General features: G+C 43.4%; 2 protein-coding genes across 13 annotated transcripts in view; one reads left to right on the plus strand and one right to left on the minus strand.

Annotated features, from left to right (window-relative positions):
• Positions 1 to 11,324, plus strand: part of phldb1 (pleckstrin homology like domain family B member 1) — a 100,525-nt gene extending 89,201 nt beyond the window's left edge. For 7 of the 10 annotated variants that reach the window (XM_023351754.1, XM_023351753.1, XM_023351750.1 and 4 more), the window contains 5 exons: positions 791 to 884; positions 1,720 to 1,866; positions 2,453 to 2,672; positions 4,578 to 4,663; positions 7,450 to 11,324. In XM_023351754.1, coding sequence (XP_023207522.1) covers positions 791 to 884; positions 1,720 to 1,866; positions 2,453 to 2,672; positions 4,578 to 4,663; positions 7,450 to 7,590 — 688 coding nt within the window. In that variant the 3' untranslated portion in view covers positions 7,591 to 11,324. The remainder of the gene's footprint in view (positions 1 to 790; positions 885 to 1,719; positions 1,867 to 2,452; positions 2,673 to 4,577; positions 4,664 to 7,449) is intronic. The other 3 variants (XM_023351751.1, XM_023351759.1, XM_023351760.1) reach the window with 1 other exon arrangement.
• A 937-nt stretch (positions 11,325 to 12,261) lies between these two features.
• The window catches only part of LOC102231377 (alpha-2-macroglobulin-like protein 1), a 28,713-nt gene continuing 19,317 nt past the window's right edge, over positions 12,262 to 21,657 (minus strand). For 2 of the 3 annotated variants that reach the window (XM_023351761.1, XM_005814141.2), the window contains exons 24-36: positions 21,469 to 21,645; positions 21,111 to 21,192; positions 18,920 to 19,076; positions 16,808 to 16,882; positions 16,427 to 16,592; positions 15,516 to 15,712; positions 15,226 to 15,441; positions 14,602 to 14,720; positions 14,385 to 14,475; positions 14,242 to 14,310; positions 14,044 to 14,149; positions 13,922 to 13,963; positions 12,262 to 12,863 (exon numbers count right to left, since the gene is read on the minus strand). In XM_023351761.1, coding sequence (XP_023207529.1) covers positions 12,841 to 12,863; positions 13,922 to 13,963; positions 14,044 to 14,149; positions 14,242 to 14,310; positions 14,385 to 14,475; positions 14,602 to 14,720; positions 15,226 to 15,441; positions 15,516 to 15,712; positions 16,427 to 16,592; positions 16,808 to 16,882; positions 18,920 to 19,076; positions 21,111 to 21,192; positions 21,469 to 21,645 — 1,520 coding nt within the window. In that variant the 3' untranslated portion in view covers positions 12,262 to 12,840. Of the gene's footprint in view, positions 12,864 to 12,891; positions 13,964 to 14,043; positions 14,150 to 14,241; positions 14,311 to 14,384; positions 14,476 to 14,601; positions 14,721 to 15,225; positions 15,442 to 15,515; positions 15,713 to 16,426; positions 16,593 to 16,807; positions 16,883 to 18,919; positions 19,077 to 21,110; positions 21,193 to 21,468; positions 21,646 to 21,657 lie in introns of those variants that run through there. The other variant, XM_014474577.2, reaches the window with a different exon arrangement.

Here is a 21,657-nt window from a genome sequence, read left to right on the forward strand (position 1 = left end):
TAAAGATTTTGTTTCTGTAGAGATTGGCTTCTTCTATATTTTTCCATCAGTTCTTCAAAATCTAGAAGGGTTTTCATGATCCAAGAGAAACTGGCTAAGTGAAATGCGTACTTTCTAATTGGATGAGCCCTTCAACACAAGTTGGGAACACTAGTGAAAGCTTGTCACAATTATCCAATAATCATAATGGATTAACACATCTGGGCGAGTTCAGGTGACTGCGTGGTTGAAATTCCGTTCACACAGTGCATCAAACTCCACATGGTGACAGAAATGGACGAACACCCAGGAGGTGGCAGCTGATCTGGATGGAAGTTGGCAGACATGCAGACCGGTGATGGGGGTGTAAATGAAAGACCGATTGCTACAACTAGTCTTTCCTGAGGCGTTTCTATGCAATATTTATCTGTTGTTTTTGTTGGTTAAAGTTACACACATCCCTGCAGGCTGACAGAAGAGCTGCATGCGGCTCCAGAACCGCAGGTTGCAAACGTTTGAACCAATAAAACGAGACGTTAACACTCGCAGACACACACCAACACACAGCCCAAAACCACAACCAGACAGCCAGCTTTGAACCACACTGAGTGGATGGAGGGCTGGTGGAGGTGGAGCAGCACCTCTGGAGCTCCCTGATTAATGACCGGCCTGCTCATCAATACCTCCCTGCTGACGAAACAATCATATTTATCGCTGTAATTCCTTTGTTTTTAAAGATTTCTTCTGATCTGCATGGATTGAGGTGTTTCCACAGGAGGGGAGGTAGTCATCACTGTGCTGTGTCTGCCAGCAGCGTTGGAGGAGTGGACGTGCTGAAGATCGAGGAGATGGAGAAGATGCTGAAGGAGGCGCAGCTGGAGAAAGCCAGACTGATCGAATCGCGGGTAAGGGTCCGACTTGATCCATCCCGGATCCGTCCTCAGTGACGGATGAGCCTCAGCCTGTGTAGCAAACTCATCCATAACTGAGCAGGAATATGGAAACATAAAAACATAAAGACTGTGACTGCAGCTCAGGTCTTTGGCTCACAACCGCTGTTCTCTGCTGAAGGAGGTCAGTGGAGCAATAAAAATCCAAGTTCACCTCACCTGACACTAATTGAACACCTTAGAGTGTTTTACATTTATTGTAGGGCTGAAACAATTAATCAGCAATGAATACAAAACTGTGCAAAAATATAAACATTTTGCATTTAAGATGAAAAACCGTCTTCATCTATAAATATGTTCCACCCAGAATTCAAGTGATTATTATTTTGAAGGGTCGCATAGCTCTTGGACCACGGTTGCTCTGGGTGAGCTGCAGAGGTTCACCCTGTAGTGAAGGTGTGGAAAAGTGTTAGGTGGTTTGATTGCAACACATTTTAGTTTGAAACCTTTGTGAAAATCAGATTTGTTTGCAGGTGTCTTCCATTTTTATTTCTTTTTTTTTTACTTCTCTGTTACCCTGGTATGTCAAAAGAACATGTGTCCAGCATGTAACTACTGTAAGCCAGCCGATGCCGCTGACTGGTTCAGCTGCACTGCTGTGGTAGTTCTGCTCAGAGGTCAGCACTCAGTCTATGTGTAGCTCCCAGCAGCGGAGCATGTCCATAAATATATGAGTGCTGTGCTGACGAAAAAAAAAAGAAAAGAGAGAGAGAGAGAGAATATTGTGTGCTCTGCAAAGCTGATCCCAAAGATCAAAAAAATATTTAATGAAAGCACTTTTCCCCCCCAGGAACGAGAGAGCCTGGCTCGCCGTCAGATGTTGGAGGAGGAGAGGAGGAGGAGGGAGGAGGCGGAGAAAAGACTCCAGGATGAAACTTTCCACAGACAGCAGCTTGTGGAGAAGGAGGTCAAGATGAGGTCCAAGAACTTTTCTCAGGTCAGTGTGACAGTCCCACTTACTCTGCTAGAGGTTGTTGGATTACTTTAGAAGGTAGTTGGGTTTCATGTAGAGGTATCAGATGTAAAGTAACAAATAACACTGGAAACTAGTATGAGACGTTTTGGTAACACTTTATTTGAAGACTGACATGACATAACGCCTGTTATAAACATGGAGGGGTGTACATGAGTGTTTATGACTGTTGTCATGAAGTGTCATTTGGTAAATAATGACACTATTAATACAAAGCTGCATTGAAAGTCAGTTAAGTATAAACTGCATTATTTGGACAATAATGACCCTTTTAATGAAAAGTTCTAAAACTTGTATTGAAAATCCATTAAAGTGTCAACTTTGCATTGAAAGTGTCATTTACTGAATGACACTTCATAACAACAGTCATAGACATTCATTAAGACTCATTCATGTTTATGACAGGTGTTATGTCATGTTTATGACAGTCCCATGTCAGTCTTAAGCACAGATCTTCAAATAAAGCGTCACCAAGGTTTTGAGTACGTCATCTTTGAACATATCAGGTTCTTCAGGACAGAAGTCGAATCTTCCTTTTCCGTCTGTCCAGGCTCGACCGATGACCCGCTACCTGCCCATCAGGAGGGAGGAGTTTGACCTGCGCTCGCATGTGGAGTCGTCGGGCCACAGTGTGGAGACGTGCTACCACGTCATCCTCACAGAGAAGATGTGCAAGGGCTACCTGGTGAAGATGGGAGGCAAGATCAAGTCCTGGAAGAAGCGCTGGTTTGTGTTCGACCGCCTCAAGAGGACCTTCTCCTACTACGTTGGTAAGACCCAGGAGTCCTGGCCTGAAATAAGTTGGGTTTAGGAAGCAGGAATCCATTCGCACTACCGTTGAATGCTGGATGAAATCCAGAGATGAATGAAGCTAAACTTTCTGAACCTCCATGAAAATGAGAAAAGAACCCGTTTATTAAGTCTGGTTCTGTGGGCTTCTTGTGAGACAGCACTGTCCAATATCTGAACCCAGATTCTAGATTCATTTAATGTTTGCTAAAGTTTCTCCTTTTTCTTTGGAGTGGGACTGAGGGTGAAAACAGTTGTATTTTGTGACTTAGTTCCTTTTGTTGGTATTGTACTCTTATTCCACTTTGTTATAGTTTGTTTTGCAAAATAAAGATGCACTTTAGTTTAGAGCTGCAACTAATGTTTATTTTAGCAATTGATTATGCTTATGGTTAATTGATTATTCAATTAATTGAATAATTCAGTTTTTTTTTAAATGGCAAATTGTTCATTTAATCATTTGAGGTCATTTTATAATGAAATAATCAAATGATTCTGTTGTCTGAGCTCTCACTTTTCACAATTTGTTCTACTGATGTACCTTGAATTTGCCACTGAAATTCAATTCAATTAAATTGAACGATTCAATTCCTATTTTTGCATAAGAAAATAGACATTTTAGCCTAAAATTCAACAACACAGCAATCCTTCAGTGAATTCTTGTGACTTGTAGTAAAAAATGCACCTGCAGCTAAACACAATCAGCGGGTAATATTTCATGTAAGTATCGCATGATCCCCCAAATTTAAGGAAATGGACCAATTTTCTATTGGAAACTAAACTCACTTGTCAACTTGACTCAAACATGTTCGTTGCTCCATCCATGGCTAATCTGGTCTGCGGAGCGTCAACTGCTCCTCATGCAGGATTCTGTTTGGGGGGGAACTCGGGTGTTAGTTTTGGATTGCATCAGCCTCCGTATGTAAATGCTGGAGTAGAACATGGAGGGCGGCAGAAGCCGCGGCCCAGCGACAGTCGGAACATGCGTCCAGCGGGGTGACATGTTGTGTAATTCGCCGCGGTTCCTGGAGCTGTGGGACACCCGCTCGCTGTCGGGCCCTTTGAAGTCCTCACAAGGTTCCGCTCAAAGCTGCTTACAGTTTTACCTTGTTGAAAGGGAGCCAGGGCGAGGAGGCGTACCGAGATTACTTTGGCAGGAGCTGAAACACGTCCCGGCCCGCCGCAGCGTCGCGCTCTTTGAGCGAGCTGATTGGGATGCAGAACCGCGGCCCCCGACTCCTGACCTTGAACACGGAGTAACAGGAGTCAGCAGCGCCGCTAATTCCCGCTAATCAGCCTCAAACACAGCCACGGTTTGGCTTATTTAGACGGAGTCAAATGAGATGCAAATGCGCGGCTGTTTGAATGCTAAAGAGGTCATTAGCAGATAATGGCTGCGTGTTAAAAGCAGGCTGTTGTTCCTAGAAATGAAGGCACTGCGCCCGCCTCTACCTACTGCTCTTTAAGTTGGCTGCTGGAGTGTTTTTTCGCCTGGAGGTAGAGAGGGCTGTTGAGTTCCCCACCGGTTCCTTACTGCAGTTCTGCAGTGGCTGATGAAACAAACTGCAATCATGTACCAGAGTAGCGTAAGAATGCAGGCAAGTCTGAAAACACAATGAAAAGCTCCACTTGCTTTAAAAAACAGAAAGGAGAGAAAAAAATATTGCTGTGCTTGTCTTTTCCCATCCATCATCACAAAGCTCAAATTGGTCATGATCAAAGTCGGGCTCCTGCGCTGATGAGCACATCGTGCGGATCTGCTCGGAAGATTCTGGGTGACATGCGTGAGGTGTGAGTCGGCTCCTCCAGCTGAGACGGTGTCAGAACGGATCAGGTTCTGACCAGAGCTGATTTTTTTCTTCTCCTCTCTCTCTCTCTCTCTGCAGACAAACATGAGACCAAGCTGAAGGGTGTGATCTACTTCCAGGCTATAGAAGAGGTCTACTATGATCACCTCCGCAGTGCCACTAAGGTACCACTCTGTCCTTTCACCCGTTCTCCTTCTGCTCCCTGCTTTCTTCGAGTCCCGTGTTCATGTTTGTCCCGTTCAGCCGTCTCCCCTCCCCTCCCTGAGCCCACTGTGGACAAACTGTTAGTTGAACTGGATGGGTGGTGGGGGGTGTTAAATGTGCTGCGAGCCCTGAAGCCTGAAATCCTCAGGAAGTACAGACGGTGACGCCTGTCGGTTTGAAGCCAGAGACTTGCTAATCCTTCCTGCTCCCTCTGTGGATCCCAGCAGAATGAATCAAGTGTCTGGAAAACAACTACAGTTTTAACACAAACCTTCACATGTTTTCCAGCTTTCTTTGATGCTGACAGTTTATGTGGTTTGAGCAGAGCAATTAGGTGTATATTCATTTATTGTCGAGAACGTTGTGAGCAGTGGTGGACACCACTAACTACAAAGTTAGCTGTGCTCACCCTAAATTTGTTTATTTAAACATTATTTAGCCAGGTGAGCAATTAAGATTTACAATCACAGACTGTCAGGGAGGGAAGGACACATAGGCAGATAAAGCCCTAATTCTAAACAGGTTCTACTAACCTATGTTTAGGTTATGAACCGTTCGTTTGTTCGCTAAAGAACGGTTGTCAACGGCAACATGAAGCAATATTGTTGTGATGACGTGGTGACAGTGGATTCTCAGACAGAGTACCAGCTTCTTAAAGCGACAGAGGCCCAATTTCAATGTGTTAAATTACTCACAAGATTTTAATTTTACTCACTGTTCATGTATACAGCTTTTTTACAACTAAAGGTAACATACTTACTGAATTGGGGTATAATATGACACTGGAAAACTCTTAATACTAGCCATTTAAATATTCTTAATACTTTTAATAAAGCAAAACGTAAACACAGATGTCAAACTTTATTTAACTGAAAGTTTTACAAATCAGTCAACTTGGCGCTTTAGAATTTATCCAGAAAAATATATTAAGGGGAATCCGATTGCTAATTGGCAGATTAACAGAAATGTCCCCACCGTTCTTTTTTAGTTTAGCATCGATGTTCACTATCATTACCACCAGAGTCCTGCTGAGCTCTCTGTCTGCCTGACAGACTGATCCCTAAAGCAGAACCTCCCTCCCTTGTGTTTAAAGGTGAAGTGTGTGTGTCTGTTCCTGCAGCTGGAAGGTAATCTCCAACACAGAAAACTTTAATGTATGAGGTTCAGCTGCAGTGAAGAATAGTCAGGATGCCCAAGAGTGTCAAGAAGGCGCCTGTCTCCTGCTGAGGAGGAGGATGCTACAGAGCCATCATACCACCAGTGCAGAGTTTGTACTGGGAGCAACTAGCCACAAAACTACGAGGAACAAAACCAGGAAGTGGTAGGATAGACAGGGTAGGACTGGAGCTGACGGCTGTTAGTGCCGACAGTAAAACATCCTCAGTTTAAATTCATGTTGGGGTTTGATTTTCCTCTCGGAGGGGGACCTTCCTTCCAGTTCTGCCCAAGAAAAACGCTGTAAATAAAAGAGTGGAGTCAAACATCCAGCAGCAATTTCTTCCTTCAATTTGGAAACAATATAGTCAGGAGACCAAAACATTTTCCTGCTGGGTGGATCAATGGAAGCAAACACACTTACCTTGAAGCATGAAGAGACGAGATCTGGTCACCATCAGTCACTGAGACATGAAGGGAGAGAACCTGGGTTCATCCTTTGTGTTCCTTTTCACAGAGCCCTACATGCAGTCGTCTCTGTTTCTGACATTCATCTTTATTTTTTACTTCTGGACAAAGCTGAGCTGCTGCCTCCTCATCTGTGTGTGTTTGATGGCCTGTCGCTGCGCAGCACACTCTGACTTACTGCACGGCTCTGATCAGCCCTGCAACTTTGATTCTCCTTGTCACTTTACCAAGAGGCAGACCTTCATGTGAGCTGCTCTCTGCCCAGACACACACTGCTTTCAGAGGCTGAGAACAGTTGCAGATGTTAACTTTGTTACACACATTTGCTCTGGTTGTCATGAAGAATGAGCAAAGTGATATTTATCTTTAAATATTGCTCAGGATTTGATTTTTATTGCCAGTTTCCACAGTCTACGTTCATTTTGAATCACGGGAAATTACAATATTTTAGAGGATTTTTCTTTGGTTTCTGATTGAAGATACATTGAGCAGAACTTTGTGCAGGCCTTCTTCATACTTTCACCGATTGGAGACAAAAATCTGATTTTTAACATTTAGGCTAGCTGGTTAGCTGTCAGGGCCAATCAAACAAAGAAAAATTGCTCTATTCTGGTTACTGGCCAATTTCCTGGTGCATCTCTAGTGCTGACCACCAGGGACCATCACAACAAAATCCAGACGATCATTGGAAAACACTGCTTGTCCAACTGTTTCAGCTCTATTACTTGGTCGGTTAGCTGGGAGTGAGCATCTCTTCTGGAAGTCATTTGGGTGAGCGCTCTGAGAGGAAACAAACACAGCAGAGCAGAACTTTCTGTTTGAGGCTGAGGCAAGCTGTAGAGTTTCTAGTTTCACCCTTCACCTTAGTTTTCTGATTTATTATTTAGAGGGAAAAACAACAACTCCAAGCTGTAAAGATTCTCCAAACGCTTACAGCTCGGACTCGCTGAAGCATCTGAATTTTTAAAAAACGAGATTTAGAATCTGAGGAGATTGATTATTGGTTCAGCCTCAGCTAAGAGGCAGGGCCAGTCCCAGCAGAGCGGCTGATGGGTGAAAACTTGATGGAGAACTTCTACTGAGTCTGGTTCTGTCTTGTCTGCCGCCCCTCCAAAACCCTCAGAGCCCCAACCCATCGCTGACCTTCTGCGTGAAGACGCACGACCGCCTCTACTACGTGGTGGCGCCATCGGCGGAGGCCATGAGGATCTGGATGGACGTGATCGTCACGGGAGCGGAGGGATACACTCAGTTCATGAACTGAGCGCGGAGGGCGAGCGGGACGCCACAGCAGGGATTGGACACACAATCCACAGGGTCCGTTCTGACGTCCACTCCGACTCGGACACCACGCCTGTTTGTTACCGTTTCTGTTTTTATTTCTCACACAATCATTTCTCCACGTAGGCGTTTCCTTTGTCATGTTACCAATGTGATTATGTTTGGATTGAAAAAGGGAGTTGCTGCCACATACACACACACACACACACCCCACACACACCAACACATCTCTGTATATAAACCAAAATGTTCACCTGTCCAGGACTGTTCAAAGCCTTTCTATATTGCCAAAAGGAGATCTTGTAGTTACTGTTGAATATTTTGTATTATTGGTTTGTTTTTTTACTTAGAGAAAAAAATGCCAAATGACATGTTGCCAATGTTATTGAGTATTCTGTTGTAACTTTGAGTGTAGAGAGAGAAGATTTGAAGAATTCCCTTCACTTTAATGTGTTTCAGCTGCTGAAACCTTTTTTCTGTTTAACGGTCAGCAGCAGCAGAGATGATCTCAGATCCCAGATCCACATCTTCACCAGGCTTACCAAAGGAACGGACTGACCACAGGTATTCCTGAAGAGTCCACTCATTAGGACAGAGTGATGGGCTGTAATGGTTTGATCGACACCATTACACAACGAAACTTCAATGGTTTCTATGCTTCAAAGCTGTCAGAAGAGGCTGGCTTAAACTGAAAGCACTGAATGACCACACAGCTGCCCTGGGCTAGCATCAAGACCGTAAATAAAGAGAGGAACTCTAAAATAATCAGAGGGATTTCTGGTCAGGCATTTTGATTCCAATGCCCATTTCTGTTTTCCAGAGTTCCCAGGTTGGGCCAGGTTCTGTAACCACATTATTGTCCAGCCCAAAACATTTGGTCATTTTATTTATGTATTATTGGGTTGCACGATACATCAGCACCAACATCGGTATCAACCGGTATCGGTAATTTTTGATATATCGGTATTGGTCCAATAAACGGGCTGATATTAACAACCAATATTTATTTCCAACTTGTTGCTGTTTGTTTCTGGAGGGGAAGGGTCAAGGTTGGTCAGGAAACATTTTTATGGTCATGTGACAGAGAGATGCAGCAAAGGATTGTGGGGAAGCAGTGGTGAAGTCAGCGATGTGGTCATGTTTTCCAATATTTACCTAGATGTATTTGCTATCAGACATAACAGTAGTATTAATATCGGGTATTTGTATTGGTCCAGATTTGCATATTGGTGTCTTCCTAATTATTGCTCATCCTTTATAAATGTGTGATCGAGTTCAAAACGGTTTTCTGTCACAAACATGTCGCTAAGCCACCTTTCACTGTTAAGCTCTCCATAGTCTTGCTTGCTTTAGCGTACGGACTGTTGATATTCTAACACATTTTTTATTCCATTTTAGGATTATTTTCTTAAGTCAGGGGTGTCAAAAGAACGGCCATTTTGTGGGCCCCGCCCACACTATTAAGAATGAGACACATTGCCTTGCATGTGGGGCGTTTGCCGATACTGAGACGCTCATTTGAAGGGAGGAATGAAAGAATCCATCTTAGTGAAACCAAACTGGAACAGAGGATGTGGTCTAAGGTTCAGCACAGCCTTGATTTCGTCTCTTCAGGCCGTTTCACAGAAACTCAGACCTTGAAATGTGACCAGACGTTGTTGGGAACTGATTAGGACAGTCGGTTTCAACAACCCCTACAGGGAACTGAATACAGCCAGTTTCATGTGACTCTGACGGCCTCGTTAGCGATAGCTGTGGTTTTGTTGGTGATTTGTTTTGCCCTCTCAGGGTGATTGTTTCTGATTGGCCATGTTTGTTCCATTCTTGAACTGTGGTTGTGGGCCACACAAGGTCTGGACATCCCTGTTGGAAGCTGTCTTTAGGCAGAGCAACGCTAACTTTTAATGCTAACCCATTTTCAGAACATGATTCATAATCACCATTAAACAGAAATCTGCCTCACTGCCGGTTGTTTCACCTTGTCGCCATTTTGACATTCGGTACCTGACTCAGCAGCACTACGGGTCACATTTTAAAGCACTCAGAGGTTGAGTGGATCAGAAGCAGAATCATTGGAAATAGAGAGTAATGTAAAACATTCAAGGGATTATGATTAGCATTGAAACATTTGTATGACTTATCTCCTGCTTAAGCAGTCAGGTGAAAATTAAACAAAATGGTGACAACCGAGTATTAAACTGTGAAAACTAACCGAAGCTTTCATAAACATGACCAAATGAAGCAACATATATATACATATACTGTATATATGTGTGTGTGTGTGGGTGTGTGTGTGTGTGTGAAACCATCACTTCTCTGACAGCTTTGAAGCAGCATTTTCTCATCATGTTTTAGGCTAGTTTAATTGAGAACTCTGTATGTATTAAATCAGAAGCCATTCTAATGAGAGAACACCCAACACTCTGAGGCTGACTGCCAAAACAAAATGCCTGTCTAATGGTTTCACCAAAGCTGCCAAGATGCCCTGAACTGATCGATCTCTGGAGCGGTCCGGTTCTGACACGGCGCAGGCTCAGGAAGCCTTTAGCTAACTTGACGATGTGACGACTCTGCTGGGAAGCAGCCGCCACCACGACCAGCCTAAAGCAGCAAGCACACACATTCAACTGTTTGGATGATGCAATTCAGACCTGTGCCTTCACCACATGTTCCTGAGTCCTGCACAGCCTCACCGTGAAGCCCGCATCACACGGACGCTTTTAAATCAGTGTTTCTTTGAGCTCTCCAACAGGTTTGCATGGTTTCCTCTTCACCTTGGAGATGGTTCTCATGATCCCAGAGGGTCCCAACATGGTGGGCTCATTGGGTCAGATAAAGAACAGTGGTCTTTTAGCGCGACGCTCAGGAGGAGCGCGGCAGATTTCAACAGCGGGAAAGACCGTCAGTTCCTAAAATCCCACATCAACCAAAAAAAACCTGGTAATGGCGCACGCTGGGCCAGAGCAACCTCACCGGACTACGCACAGGGTAGAAACCTTGTGGAGTCCATTTGACCCCGTTTCTTAGACTGCAGGAGGGTTAAACTAGTTGCCATGCTGGTAGCATGCTGCTTTGTTCTGCCCTTTTCTATTTCATATAAGGCCAATATTTGCAAATGACTAAAATATTAAATGACTATAAAATATTAGCAGGCATGGGTCAACACCATGAATGATTACAGACGAAGGTAATCTGGGTTGATTAATGAGCAAAAAGTTCTGACTGGCATCAGACCGTAGAAAAAGTAGTTCCGATGTGATGATCTGTATCGAGTAATCTTTTGTCATTATTGGAAGTCTGTGAATCAATAAATGAGCCACCACAAACCTCTCCACTACCAGATCTATAGAATACAGATATGAACAATATGATCCTAGATAAAACAAAAACCAGACTGAAAAAAATCATCTCCCTGTAAAAGTTGGTGCATATTGGCTGACTATTGAATAGCTGCATAATGCCACGTGCCCCTCTGTTAGAAGAAAATACATGAGAAAAATTTCTTGTCCTTTGTTCAGCTATTAACACCCCCACTGGTTTGCAGAAAAACTCATTTGTTCATTAGTTACTAGGGGTGGGCATTTATCGCATTATTTATCATGAGAAATTATATGAATTTTGATTCATTGTTGTTACAATGAATTCCATCCATCCATCCATCCATCCATCCATCCATTTTCTGTTCACCCTTGTCCCTAATGGGGTCGGGAGGGTTGCTGGTGCCCATCTCCAGCTACGTTCCGGGCGAGAGGCGGGGTACACCCTGGACAGGTCGCCAGTCTGTCGCAGGGCAACACAGAGACATACAGGACAAACAACCATGCACACACACACTCACACCTAGGGAGAATTTAGAGAAACCAATTGACCTGACAGTCATGTTTTTGGACTGTGGGAGGAAGCCGGAGTACCCGGAGAGAACCCACGCATGCACAGGGAGAACATGCAAACTCCATGCAGAAAGACCCCGGCCGGGAATCGAACCCAGGACCTTCTTGCTGCAAGGCAACAGTGCTACCAATTGCGCCACTGTGCAGCCTTAACAAAAACCAAACTCCATTTTGTCGTTTTAGGACTTTCTCCACTGTGTTCAATGAGAGTATCATTACATATCAATACATTTGAAAATATGATTAAATGTAGCTACTGTGTACAAATCACACTTCTTTATGTGATATTTATTGTGATTGTGACTTTCATTGTTATCACAACACCAGAAAATATTGTCCATATCGCCCACCCCAAGCAGGTACTTAGCATTTCTTCCCGACTGTAACCGTTTGGTGGAGGTACAGATTGAATTGGCTACTGCTGTACTTTCGTGTGGCCTTTTTTGTTCACAGCGTGTTTTCTAATTCTGCCTTAATAGTCCAACAGAAACTGAACTAGTGTTTCAGAAAGCTGCCTCAACACTGGAGCTCCTCTTAACACCCCACTGTGACCGGACCGGAGGCCTTTAGCACGGAGCGTTAGCCGCTACCTTGGAGACACTTCAGTCGTCCAGCAGTGAATGTTGTCCCCAAGAGGTTTCTAAGTGACATCTGTTGGTCATGAATTGCTGTTATCTACACGTATATGAAAGAAAAGTAGTATTGCAAAGAGAATGCCTGAGTGAAATGTTAGTGATAATGTATGAAAATGTATGACTTTTCACTTTTTGTCATTTCAGAACTTTTATTGCAGCTTGCATTTGAAATTGTACAATAGTCATGTATGAATATCTTTTTTTGTTTTGTTTTTTTACTGGTACAACACTTGTGCAGGTACGTGTACACAGAATAAATCAGCCATCACCATTAAGACTGGATCCTCATTTCCCCTCAGACACGATCAGCACTCTGACCATGCTGTGTTACTGTGTCACTTTCATGTATGAATAATGTGGATTTCTGTCTGATCTATTAATTAAAAAAACAAAATGACTATCAGCAAACACTCCTCTGCTGTCTGTTGTATCCAGTGCGTAATAGTGTGACTGTTCCAGTGTTGAGCAGAGGCACAAACTGTTCGGACCATTGCTGGTCACCACCAACGAAAAAAAATAAAAATATGCTCAGCCTGTGACCCACAATAAAAGAGAATAAAACATGATAAACTAAGAGTTAAAGTATCTAACATTACCCAAAGTAGATTCAGATCCCAACTTAACATAAAGAGTTTCAAAACAATAATCCTAGACGTCACATAGTAGTTCCTTCAGCTGTTAATTCTGTCCTGCTGGTGGAAGGAGGAATTACACCTTGTTGTCACTGTCACCTGCAGAGAAATGACACACACACACACACACACTAAAGATTATTATACTTGCTTTAGGAATATTGATGTTTACAGAGTGGGATGGAAGACGAGTTGGGATCTAGAGCGGATCTGCTCAGTTCAGCAAAATGTTTTTACAGGTTCAGTTCATTCATTAAACAATTCAGTCTTTTTCTATAGGTTAGTTTCATAACAAAAAAAAGTTATTTCAGGGCAGCGGTGGCAAAGGGGTAATCGATACAGCCATCAAGGGTTCTAGTCCTGGCCTGTTGACCTTTGACCTTTATCTTCACTCCCTCACACAACCTGCTTTCCTTTCTGACTACTGTTCAATAAAGGTCACTAGAGCCAGAGAAAATGTTTTAAAAGAAAGAAATTTCAATCCAATCATTCATTCCCATTGATCTTAGTTGTCAAACGGAACAGTATGCTCTATTAATTATTCAAAGTTGTTTAAAAAGTTAATAAGGAAACCCACAGATTGCATTCAGTGAATGCTGACATGATTTTCAGCTGACATGACTTTCAGCATTCACTCCTCCATTATGTTGTTGACGTTACAGAAATCCCTGACTGAGCATGAATGGAGCGACAGTGGAGAGGAGAAACTGACCTTTAACAGGAAGAAACCTGCAGCAGAACCAGAACCTGGCTCAGTAGAAGCAGACATCTGACAAGACCAATTTTTAATAAGTTTATTCTTCCACCCACTCCTTTGAACATTTATTGTTACTGCTTAGTTGTAATTTTATTCTAACTTGGCACATTCATTGAAGTAAAATAAAAAAGAAACAGATGTAGGAGTACTTTCTATGGTAATGAAAAGTAAAACGTTAATAGAATGAGAACGTTTGGTCATTTGGTCATCCCCCTAAAAACAAAAAATAGGGAAACATTTTTGACGTTTCCTCCAGAATCTCATCTCTCTCCCGTTTCTTTCAGCTGTGGCTTCCACGTAGCCACAGCGTCTCAGTTTAAACACCACCTTGTAGATCCCGGTGGGCGTGGCGCTACAGAAAACTAGCATTAGAGAACCAAGTTGGAGAACTCTGACTTACTCTCAGCACAGGGGGATGTGTAGTCAGTGGCAGCCTGGTCAGCTGAAACAGGAGAGATAAATGAGTAAACACTGACAACACACTGAATGTGGCGGAGCAAAGGCAGCTAGGTGAGCTCTTACTCGGCTGGTAGTAGTCGTAGACTTTAATCACAGCTGGTTTCAGGTTCCTGACCCGCTGATCCTCCTCCAGAGTCACCTTGCACGTCTGCGGCTCGTCCTTTTTCAGCTGCAATCACAAACATTCCAAACGCTCACTTCCTGCACAGCCACACGGAAGGAAACGCAAGGGGCCAAGAACACAGCCTGAGGGACACCCACCCCGTCCAGGTAAATGTTGAGGAATCCTTCGTCTGAGTCCACGCGCTTCACCGATCGCTCGTCCTTCAGCTGCAGCAGCAGAGCCAGCCGTCACAATGCAGCTTCTCAGTTTTAAGAAGTCGTAAGTTAGACGGGGAACTTACCAGCTGCAGGGAGCTCTGATCCAGAACGTATCCAGACAGCAGCTTGATGTTGATGATGACCATGTTGGTCTCGTCTCTCCTGCCCTGATACCTACAGGAAGTGACATCAAGCGTTTCTAAACCTGATACCTACAGAAAGTGATATCAAGCGTTTCTAAACCAGCTGAGCTGCATTAAAGCGTCCAGCAGTGATCTTAAGAGACTCCAGCTGCAGTACCTCACATGAACAGCCAGGTGGAGCTGTGGCCGGCTGAGTTTGCATCTGGTTTCGATGCTCTTGGTGATGGTGAAGGCTGAGAAGTCGTCAGGTGGAGGAACGTTGTAGTGCGCCGAGATCTGCAGAGAAACATCAGACAGTGACAGAATGTATGTCTGTGGTCAAACATACGGAGCCTGAACTGAATTTGGTCACATCATAACCACAAACACCAACAGACTTTACATGTGACTACCATCACACTTTTTATAGACGTAATAATGGATGCTGCCATCTGGATCAATTCTAAAGTTGAGAGCTGACAATACGGCAACAAGATCACAACGCGAAGCAAGAAAGAAAGCACCGCTAATAGCAACAGCCTTTAGTTGACTGTTTGGGTGTGTAGTTGGAACTGAATGCTAAAGGTCGTTGCTCTGGAAGGTGAAGCTCCACCTCCGTCTCCAGTAATCTTCATCCTCTAACAGGTTTCCTCCCATCACTGTCCTGTATTTATCTCCATCCATCTTTTCATCAGGTCTGAACAGCTTCCCTGTCTGTACCGCAGAAATCCATCCCTACAGACCAACCTTGTGACCTTTAACCCCAGTGTGGGACCTGATCCCATGTGTGATGCAGCGGTACCTGAGTCAGCACGCAGCTGTGTCCCTCGGCTCTAACGGTGTACTCTCCAGGAACCTCGCTCAGCTCTTCCTCCTGGTACAGCAGCCTGTTGCTCTGCGTCACCGTGAACTCCTTCCTCAAGCCGCCAACGGACGTCACCGTCACCGTGGTCATTCCCTGTGGGCTGTAGGTGGCCTCGGCGTACCTGGCCAGAGCCTGGAGGGCCACCACCGTGTCCTGTTGGGCGGAGCGGTCAGGTGTTAGCTCTGGCCGCTGCAGGGCTGCGGTTCTACTGGAAATGCTTACGATACCTGCGTGGAGGAGAAGCCGCCGTACGGGTTCTGCTGCTGAGCGAGCCAGCGGATGATGCCAGAGGTGTAGTCCAGACTGAAGCCCTCCAGAGGAGGAGAGAGGAGCAGGGCCAGCAGCACGTAGGAGGTCATCTCCACTTCCACAGCGTCCAGGCCCGCCTCAGAAGATCCCACTCGCTCCCAGTGAACAGTGCCACCTACCAGTCAGGATGCAGGAGGAACGACAAGATCAGCAGGCAACAAAACACGGACCAACAATGTCTCCATCAAAAAGATCCACCAAGATAAAGTGGAGACATCTCACTTAGAGGGAGAAAAAAAATTACTTCAACTTGATTCTGTTCATCATTCTACCTTCTTTATTAGAAAAAACTAACTCTCAAATTGTTTTAAATTCAGTCGTCTTGCACTCTTTGAGGACATCATCCAGGATTTGTCGTGTTCTCTCAGGGTTCATCCACAACAGAAAGTCTAGTTTGTTTGAGGGGCAGATATTCAATCAACTCAAGAAAGTGAACTTTGGTCTGCCTACAAACCCAGGCTGAAGTGAACTCTGATGCAGTTCGAATGCCCATGTGAAAGCTAACAGACAGGAAACTGCTCCAAAAGGAGGAAGTGAACCAGAAAAATTGCAAGAGTTTAGCACAAGTAGCTAATGGCTCGTGGTCTGTTGCCAAAAACATAAGAAAAATTCTACAATCACTAAAATCTGATGCCATCTATTTTTGTTTATGCTTCTTGAAACAGTAAGTTGCGCTCAGTGTCTTTTTCAGAGGTTTCCTTTAGTAGTTCTTGGTGCAGCGCCACCACATTCGAGGAGGTAAACATGTTTTTCAAAGTGTTTGGTTGGTTTGACTCCAATCAAACCGAGTCTACTGGACCATCAGGTGTGAAAACACTCTTCTTCCTACCGTCCTTCTTGGCCTTCTGGTCCAGAATGGTGACCAGTTTGCTCCTCCTCTCCTGATCTCCAGCCAGGCTGAAGGTGTAGGTCATCAGGGCCGTGGTGTACAGGTTGTCAAACTCCCCGGCCACAGCATCTTTCAGACATCTCAGGCCCTTCTGGACCACGGGGTCCTGACGCAAAGCAGCCAAACACAAGAAGACACAGTTAGACTGAGCTGGAGTTGACCCGTCTCCTTTTCCTTTAGCAGCTGTGACAGCTTAGTGAGAGAAATACGCTGAAACCACCATCAACTTTTCTAAATATCTTGCAAAAAGTGGTTTGATAACAGTAAAAATTACAATGATAAAGATGAGAAAAAAAGAGAAAGAGAGGACGTCCAACTGACCGAGGCGACTCCGTCCAGCTCCAGCATAGCAGCGACGATGTAAGCGGTCAGCGACACGTCGTCACTCACTCCTCCCTGTGGAAACAGCAGATTATACAGCAACAGGTCAGAGGCATGAGCTTCATTAAACAATCTGCCATTATGTATCAGTTTTACTCAATATGAACCAATACGAGTCATTGTGTACCAGTCTGAACTATGTTTTTGGAGACAATTGATTCTTTTTAAATGAATGATGTAATGATATTTACCTCAGTTACTGGTCCTTTAGATCACATAAATCTTCCATAACTGTAATTTTTTAAAATCTTCAATTATTTAGCTGGGTAGGGAGTAACGTTGAAATCCTTCAGTAGAAATGCTTCTTTTTAAAAATGTAGGTGAAAGTTAGTAATCAATGCAAACTCCAAACAGATAAAACTCCTGATTCTGCCTGCTAACAGTCCAGGTTTTAAAATAAGAACTGCAAGATTCTACATGTAAGTTGGTGCATTACTAGAGATGCTCAGAAACGAGCTAACGACTGACATTTTGTCTGATCTTTCTATGTACGCCCCACAGCTAAGCGCCAACAACAACTCTCTTCAGTTGGAGGTTGTGACTGAAGCGAGGACGCTCAAAGTTACCCAGTTTCACAGTCGATGAGTTAGCAATGAACTCAGAGGAAGACATGAGATTTAAAAGGCCATTTATGAAGGAAACTACTTTCTACAGTGTACACTATGTTTCTGTTGTACATTCAAGCTAACTTTAAACAATGACAGTTCAGTAGATAACAAGAAGGCTGAATGTATAAATGTTCATCTGTTTCATTCTTTTATCCTTAAGGTATGCGACTACAGTATTTAAAGGAACACACACATTGCTAGCAGATTCCAAATGTTAGCCATGCCAAGAGCTAACATTAGATGTTAATGGTTTAAAAATCAAACTCTAAGCAGTTTTCCCATTTTTTTAAGCTTACCAAATCAAGTACAAATCAGTTTCTTGTCTTCTGCATGTTTAGAATCCATGGACATAAATGTATTTGTGCGTTAGCTTTTCCAGAATGTTACATCAATGAACAAGCAGAGTGAATTGTGGGGAAAACAATACAATTTGACAAATGATGGAAGAAATGTTCTTCCTCCTGCAACTCTCACAACGGGAAGACTGCTTCTCCAAGGTCAGGCTGATTGATTTTCATCTTGACATTGTGTTCATCCTCACCTGTAATTAAGCAGCTGGTTGCTATGGTAACTCTTACATTTTATGGAAGCAGTAGGGGTGTACTTTAAAAAAAAATACATCTAAATCTGTGGTGTGTGTTTTTATACATGTTGGGTTAGGTGTTAATCAGTTAGAAGTCTCTTGCTCTGCTAACTCCTTTAGTGGTTTGACAACTTCATTAAACAGCAGCACCATGTGGCCAGATGTTGTCACAGCAGGGTCAGCGCACTTAAATAATTATCTTGTGTTCTCATTAATGTATTTACATTTAGAATATGCAACACATTAGCTGTGTTTTTTCCCCAAGCAGCCAGATTTGATCTTTAGAACTTGAAACTATTCCTCAGCTGTAGACGTGATCATGTTCCAAAGCTCTTCTAGAATTTTCTAAAAAGAGTGAAAAGACTAAACAAACTGACATCCATGTGACAAAGTTTTAACATCTTATCATAACCACTGTGGCAAGTGTTTCCTTTCTGGAAGCCAAGATGCAGGATTCTGTGTTTGAGTGACAAAATGGGGATATTGTGAAAGCAACAGTTCATGTTTCAATAGAACATGGCTGCAACTTTAACATGAGGACCTTTCAACTTCCAGTTATCACCAGACTGAAATCAGAGTGTCAACCAGTACAAAGCTAAAGAGAAGCAGAGGTCATGACTGAAGGCCAAAGGTCAGAGTAAGGCAGGTCCTGGTGCTCTGCTGCTGCTTCAGCTGAGATTTCCTGTTTATTGCTGCAACATGTTAACTTATAAGCCGCCCACAAAAACAGCCTCAATACATCTACATTGACGGAGATTAAAATGAATCATCAATGTTCTTCCGATAATCCATGTGATGCAGATTCACATAGCTACATTAAATTCCTGTATTTCCCCGTCCAGAGCTCCTGAGCAGCCGTACCTTCATGCTGTTGTGGAAGAGCTTCCCAACAGACGTGAAGCAGCCGTCGCTCTTCTGCAGTCCGGACAGCCAGGTCCTGGCGTCCTTGATGTGCTGTGGGTCCACGTAGATGTGATCTCTGGCTCCGCCAAACGACTTCATCACAAACGCAGTGAGCCTGGAGACGACAGGCACGCGGTCAGAGAGAGGCCCGACGATGACCCCCGAAACGCAGCGGCAGGTCTGACCGGCTCAATCAGCAGCACTCAGAAACACCTGCTAACTGAAGCAGTGGGGACACTGCAGTGTGTGTCCAACACACTCTACTGCTCACTCTACTGATGTTCTGCAAGGCTAGCAGGTTCAAAACTGTACATACAGGTCCTATTATATACACCGTTTTCAAGTTCCAGAGAAACTACACAATTTCTATGTGCGGTCAGAATTCAGAAATTCTGACATCGATGTTTATTATTTTTAAAATGATCATCAACTAATTTAGTAATTGAATGATCGTTAGCTGGAGAACACAGACACAAAAAAAAGCCAATTTTGCTGAAAGAGCAATAAAGTCAGAGCATTGATTAAGCCAAAACTCCAATAAAAATACAATTTTCATTTGAGATGAAAAAGAAACTTTTGTCTGTAAATATGTTCCACCCAGAGCTCCTCCAGTGGCAGTTTTCAATTCGCTTTGTTGAAATCCTGTAAGAAAAACCTCCTATCATTACCTTTTTCTATCCAATTATTAATCAGTTAATCAAATAGTAAACAGATCAGCTGTTTATTATTTGATGTTCAGTCAGACAGGTCTGAGCTTTTCACATGTTGACATTAAAAGTACTTTTTAGCTAAGATTCATCCTTTGCTAAAAATAATAAAGTGTTCATTAAATGAATGCACCTTTTTAATGTATTTCTGACATTGTTGATTGTTTGGATTGATCTATGAAAAATTGGGCAGCAAACGGTGCTTAATAGGAAGTTTTTGTTGCTTTTGTTTTTTATCATTTAAATCAGGTGAAACTGCCACATGAAGGTAGAACAGATTTACAGACAAAAAGGTTTTTCATCTTAAGGTTTATATTCTTTATTCAGTTTTGACCTGAATATCTGCTGTGAGGGAGTTCATCTTTCAGCAAATGGCATGTTTTAGAGTCTGTAGTTAACAACTGATTACTAAGTTAGTTGATGAATATTGCAATACTCCTGATTAATGGTTTCAGCCTGGAAAAAAACTTAAACTTCTGTAAACAAGTGAACAGCCTAGATTAACTCTGATCTGTAAACATGGACCACTGCTTTCCTACATGTTCACAGTAAAAGCCACATTATGTGAAGAGTGGTTCTGATCCACCTGGCGACTATGAAGCCAACACACACACACTAGTTTACCTGCTGTTCTTCTTTAAAGAAGCTGACGAATTCAGAGGGACTAAAACTCTGAAATCACTGTGTGCAGGAAAACTGATTTCCTTTTAAATCATTTCAGTTTTACAGCTTCTTTAAGCTCTAATGTGAGTAAATCCTTAAGCCCCAGTTTCTCTCAAACACATGAGGGAAAGGGGGGTGAACACACCCCCACATATTCACCGATTGCCAAAACTACCCAGCCCCCTTTTCGTTAAATCCCCCCAGGCAGCCTCTGCTTTAAGCCCATTAAATGAAAATCTTAATTTTTCTGCAAGCTTCCTAATAAAACTAATGCATCAGGATACTTGCTTTTGGCAGCAGGCAAAGACGACTATGCTTGTGTGTGTGTGTGTGTGTGTGTGTGTGTGTGTGTGCGCGCGTGCATGCGGGGGTGCGTGCGCGTGTGTGTGTTCCTCCCACCATGTCTGGATTGCATTTTTTTTGTTCTCTTGTCACATGAAACCAGAGATATGAAAAGCGAACCTTTTGGATAAATGTTTTAAATGCTTCTCGAATGATGCAACTTGAGTCTAACACCAGTTCTATCTTCATGTTTCTGCCCTCCAAACAAACATCAGACACATGTTGGAGTCACTCAATAAAATTATGTTTACTCAACTTCAATCAACTTCAGTGTATGGAGTGTAAATAGGAGCCCATCTATGTGATTTATTTTTATGAATGATCACTTTGTTATTTTAGCACTTATTTTAATACAGTATATATTATGACTGTATGAATTAATCTGTTCAATCAATATGGAAATGTCCGGATTAAAAGCTGCAGATCATTGTACTTACCAGGTATTTCCAGAGGGGTCGCTGTTCCCGAAGGCGCTGTAGGAGCCGTCATCATGCTTGTAGTTGAGCTCCCTCTGATATCCTACAACACAGAGATGCAAACAGAAACAGAAACACTTTTTAAAAGTCCCTTCTTGTTCAGAAGGGATTTCTCCACCTACAGAAAGCCGCGTTCTACTCCTGTTCTGGAAGAGCAACTCTCTGGAGTTTATCTGGCTCTGACATTCTGAGCTCGATTCCTCCTGAGCCTTTTGCTACATTACAACCGCCACTATAAAAGCAATCTTTTATTTGATTCAGCTTCACCTCCTCCTCTTGTTGAAGAGGACAGAGAAGAGACTGAGCGAAGTGCCCTCACCGCTCTCCAGGAAGCGCTTGGCCTTCTCCAGGATGGTCTCGGTCAGCTGACCGGAGCTTTTCAGGTAGTTGAGGATGAAGATGTTTGGAGCAAACAGCACCATGTTCTGCTCCCCACAGCCGTATGGCATGGCCAGCAGCTTGTCCAGATTCTGAAGGGCCCGGCCCATCAGGTCACCTGCGAGAGAGG

The sequence above is a fragment of the Xiphophorus maculatus genome, chromosome 18 (genome assembly GCF_002775205.1).
Source record: "Xiphophorus maculatus strain JP 163 A chromosome 18, X_maculatus-5.0-male, whole genome shotgun sequence".
Taxonomy (NCBI): domain Eukaryota; kingdom Metazoa; phylum Chordata; class Actinopteri; order Cyprinodontiformes; family Poeciliidae; genus Xiphophorus; species Xiphophorus maculatus.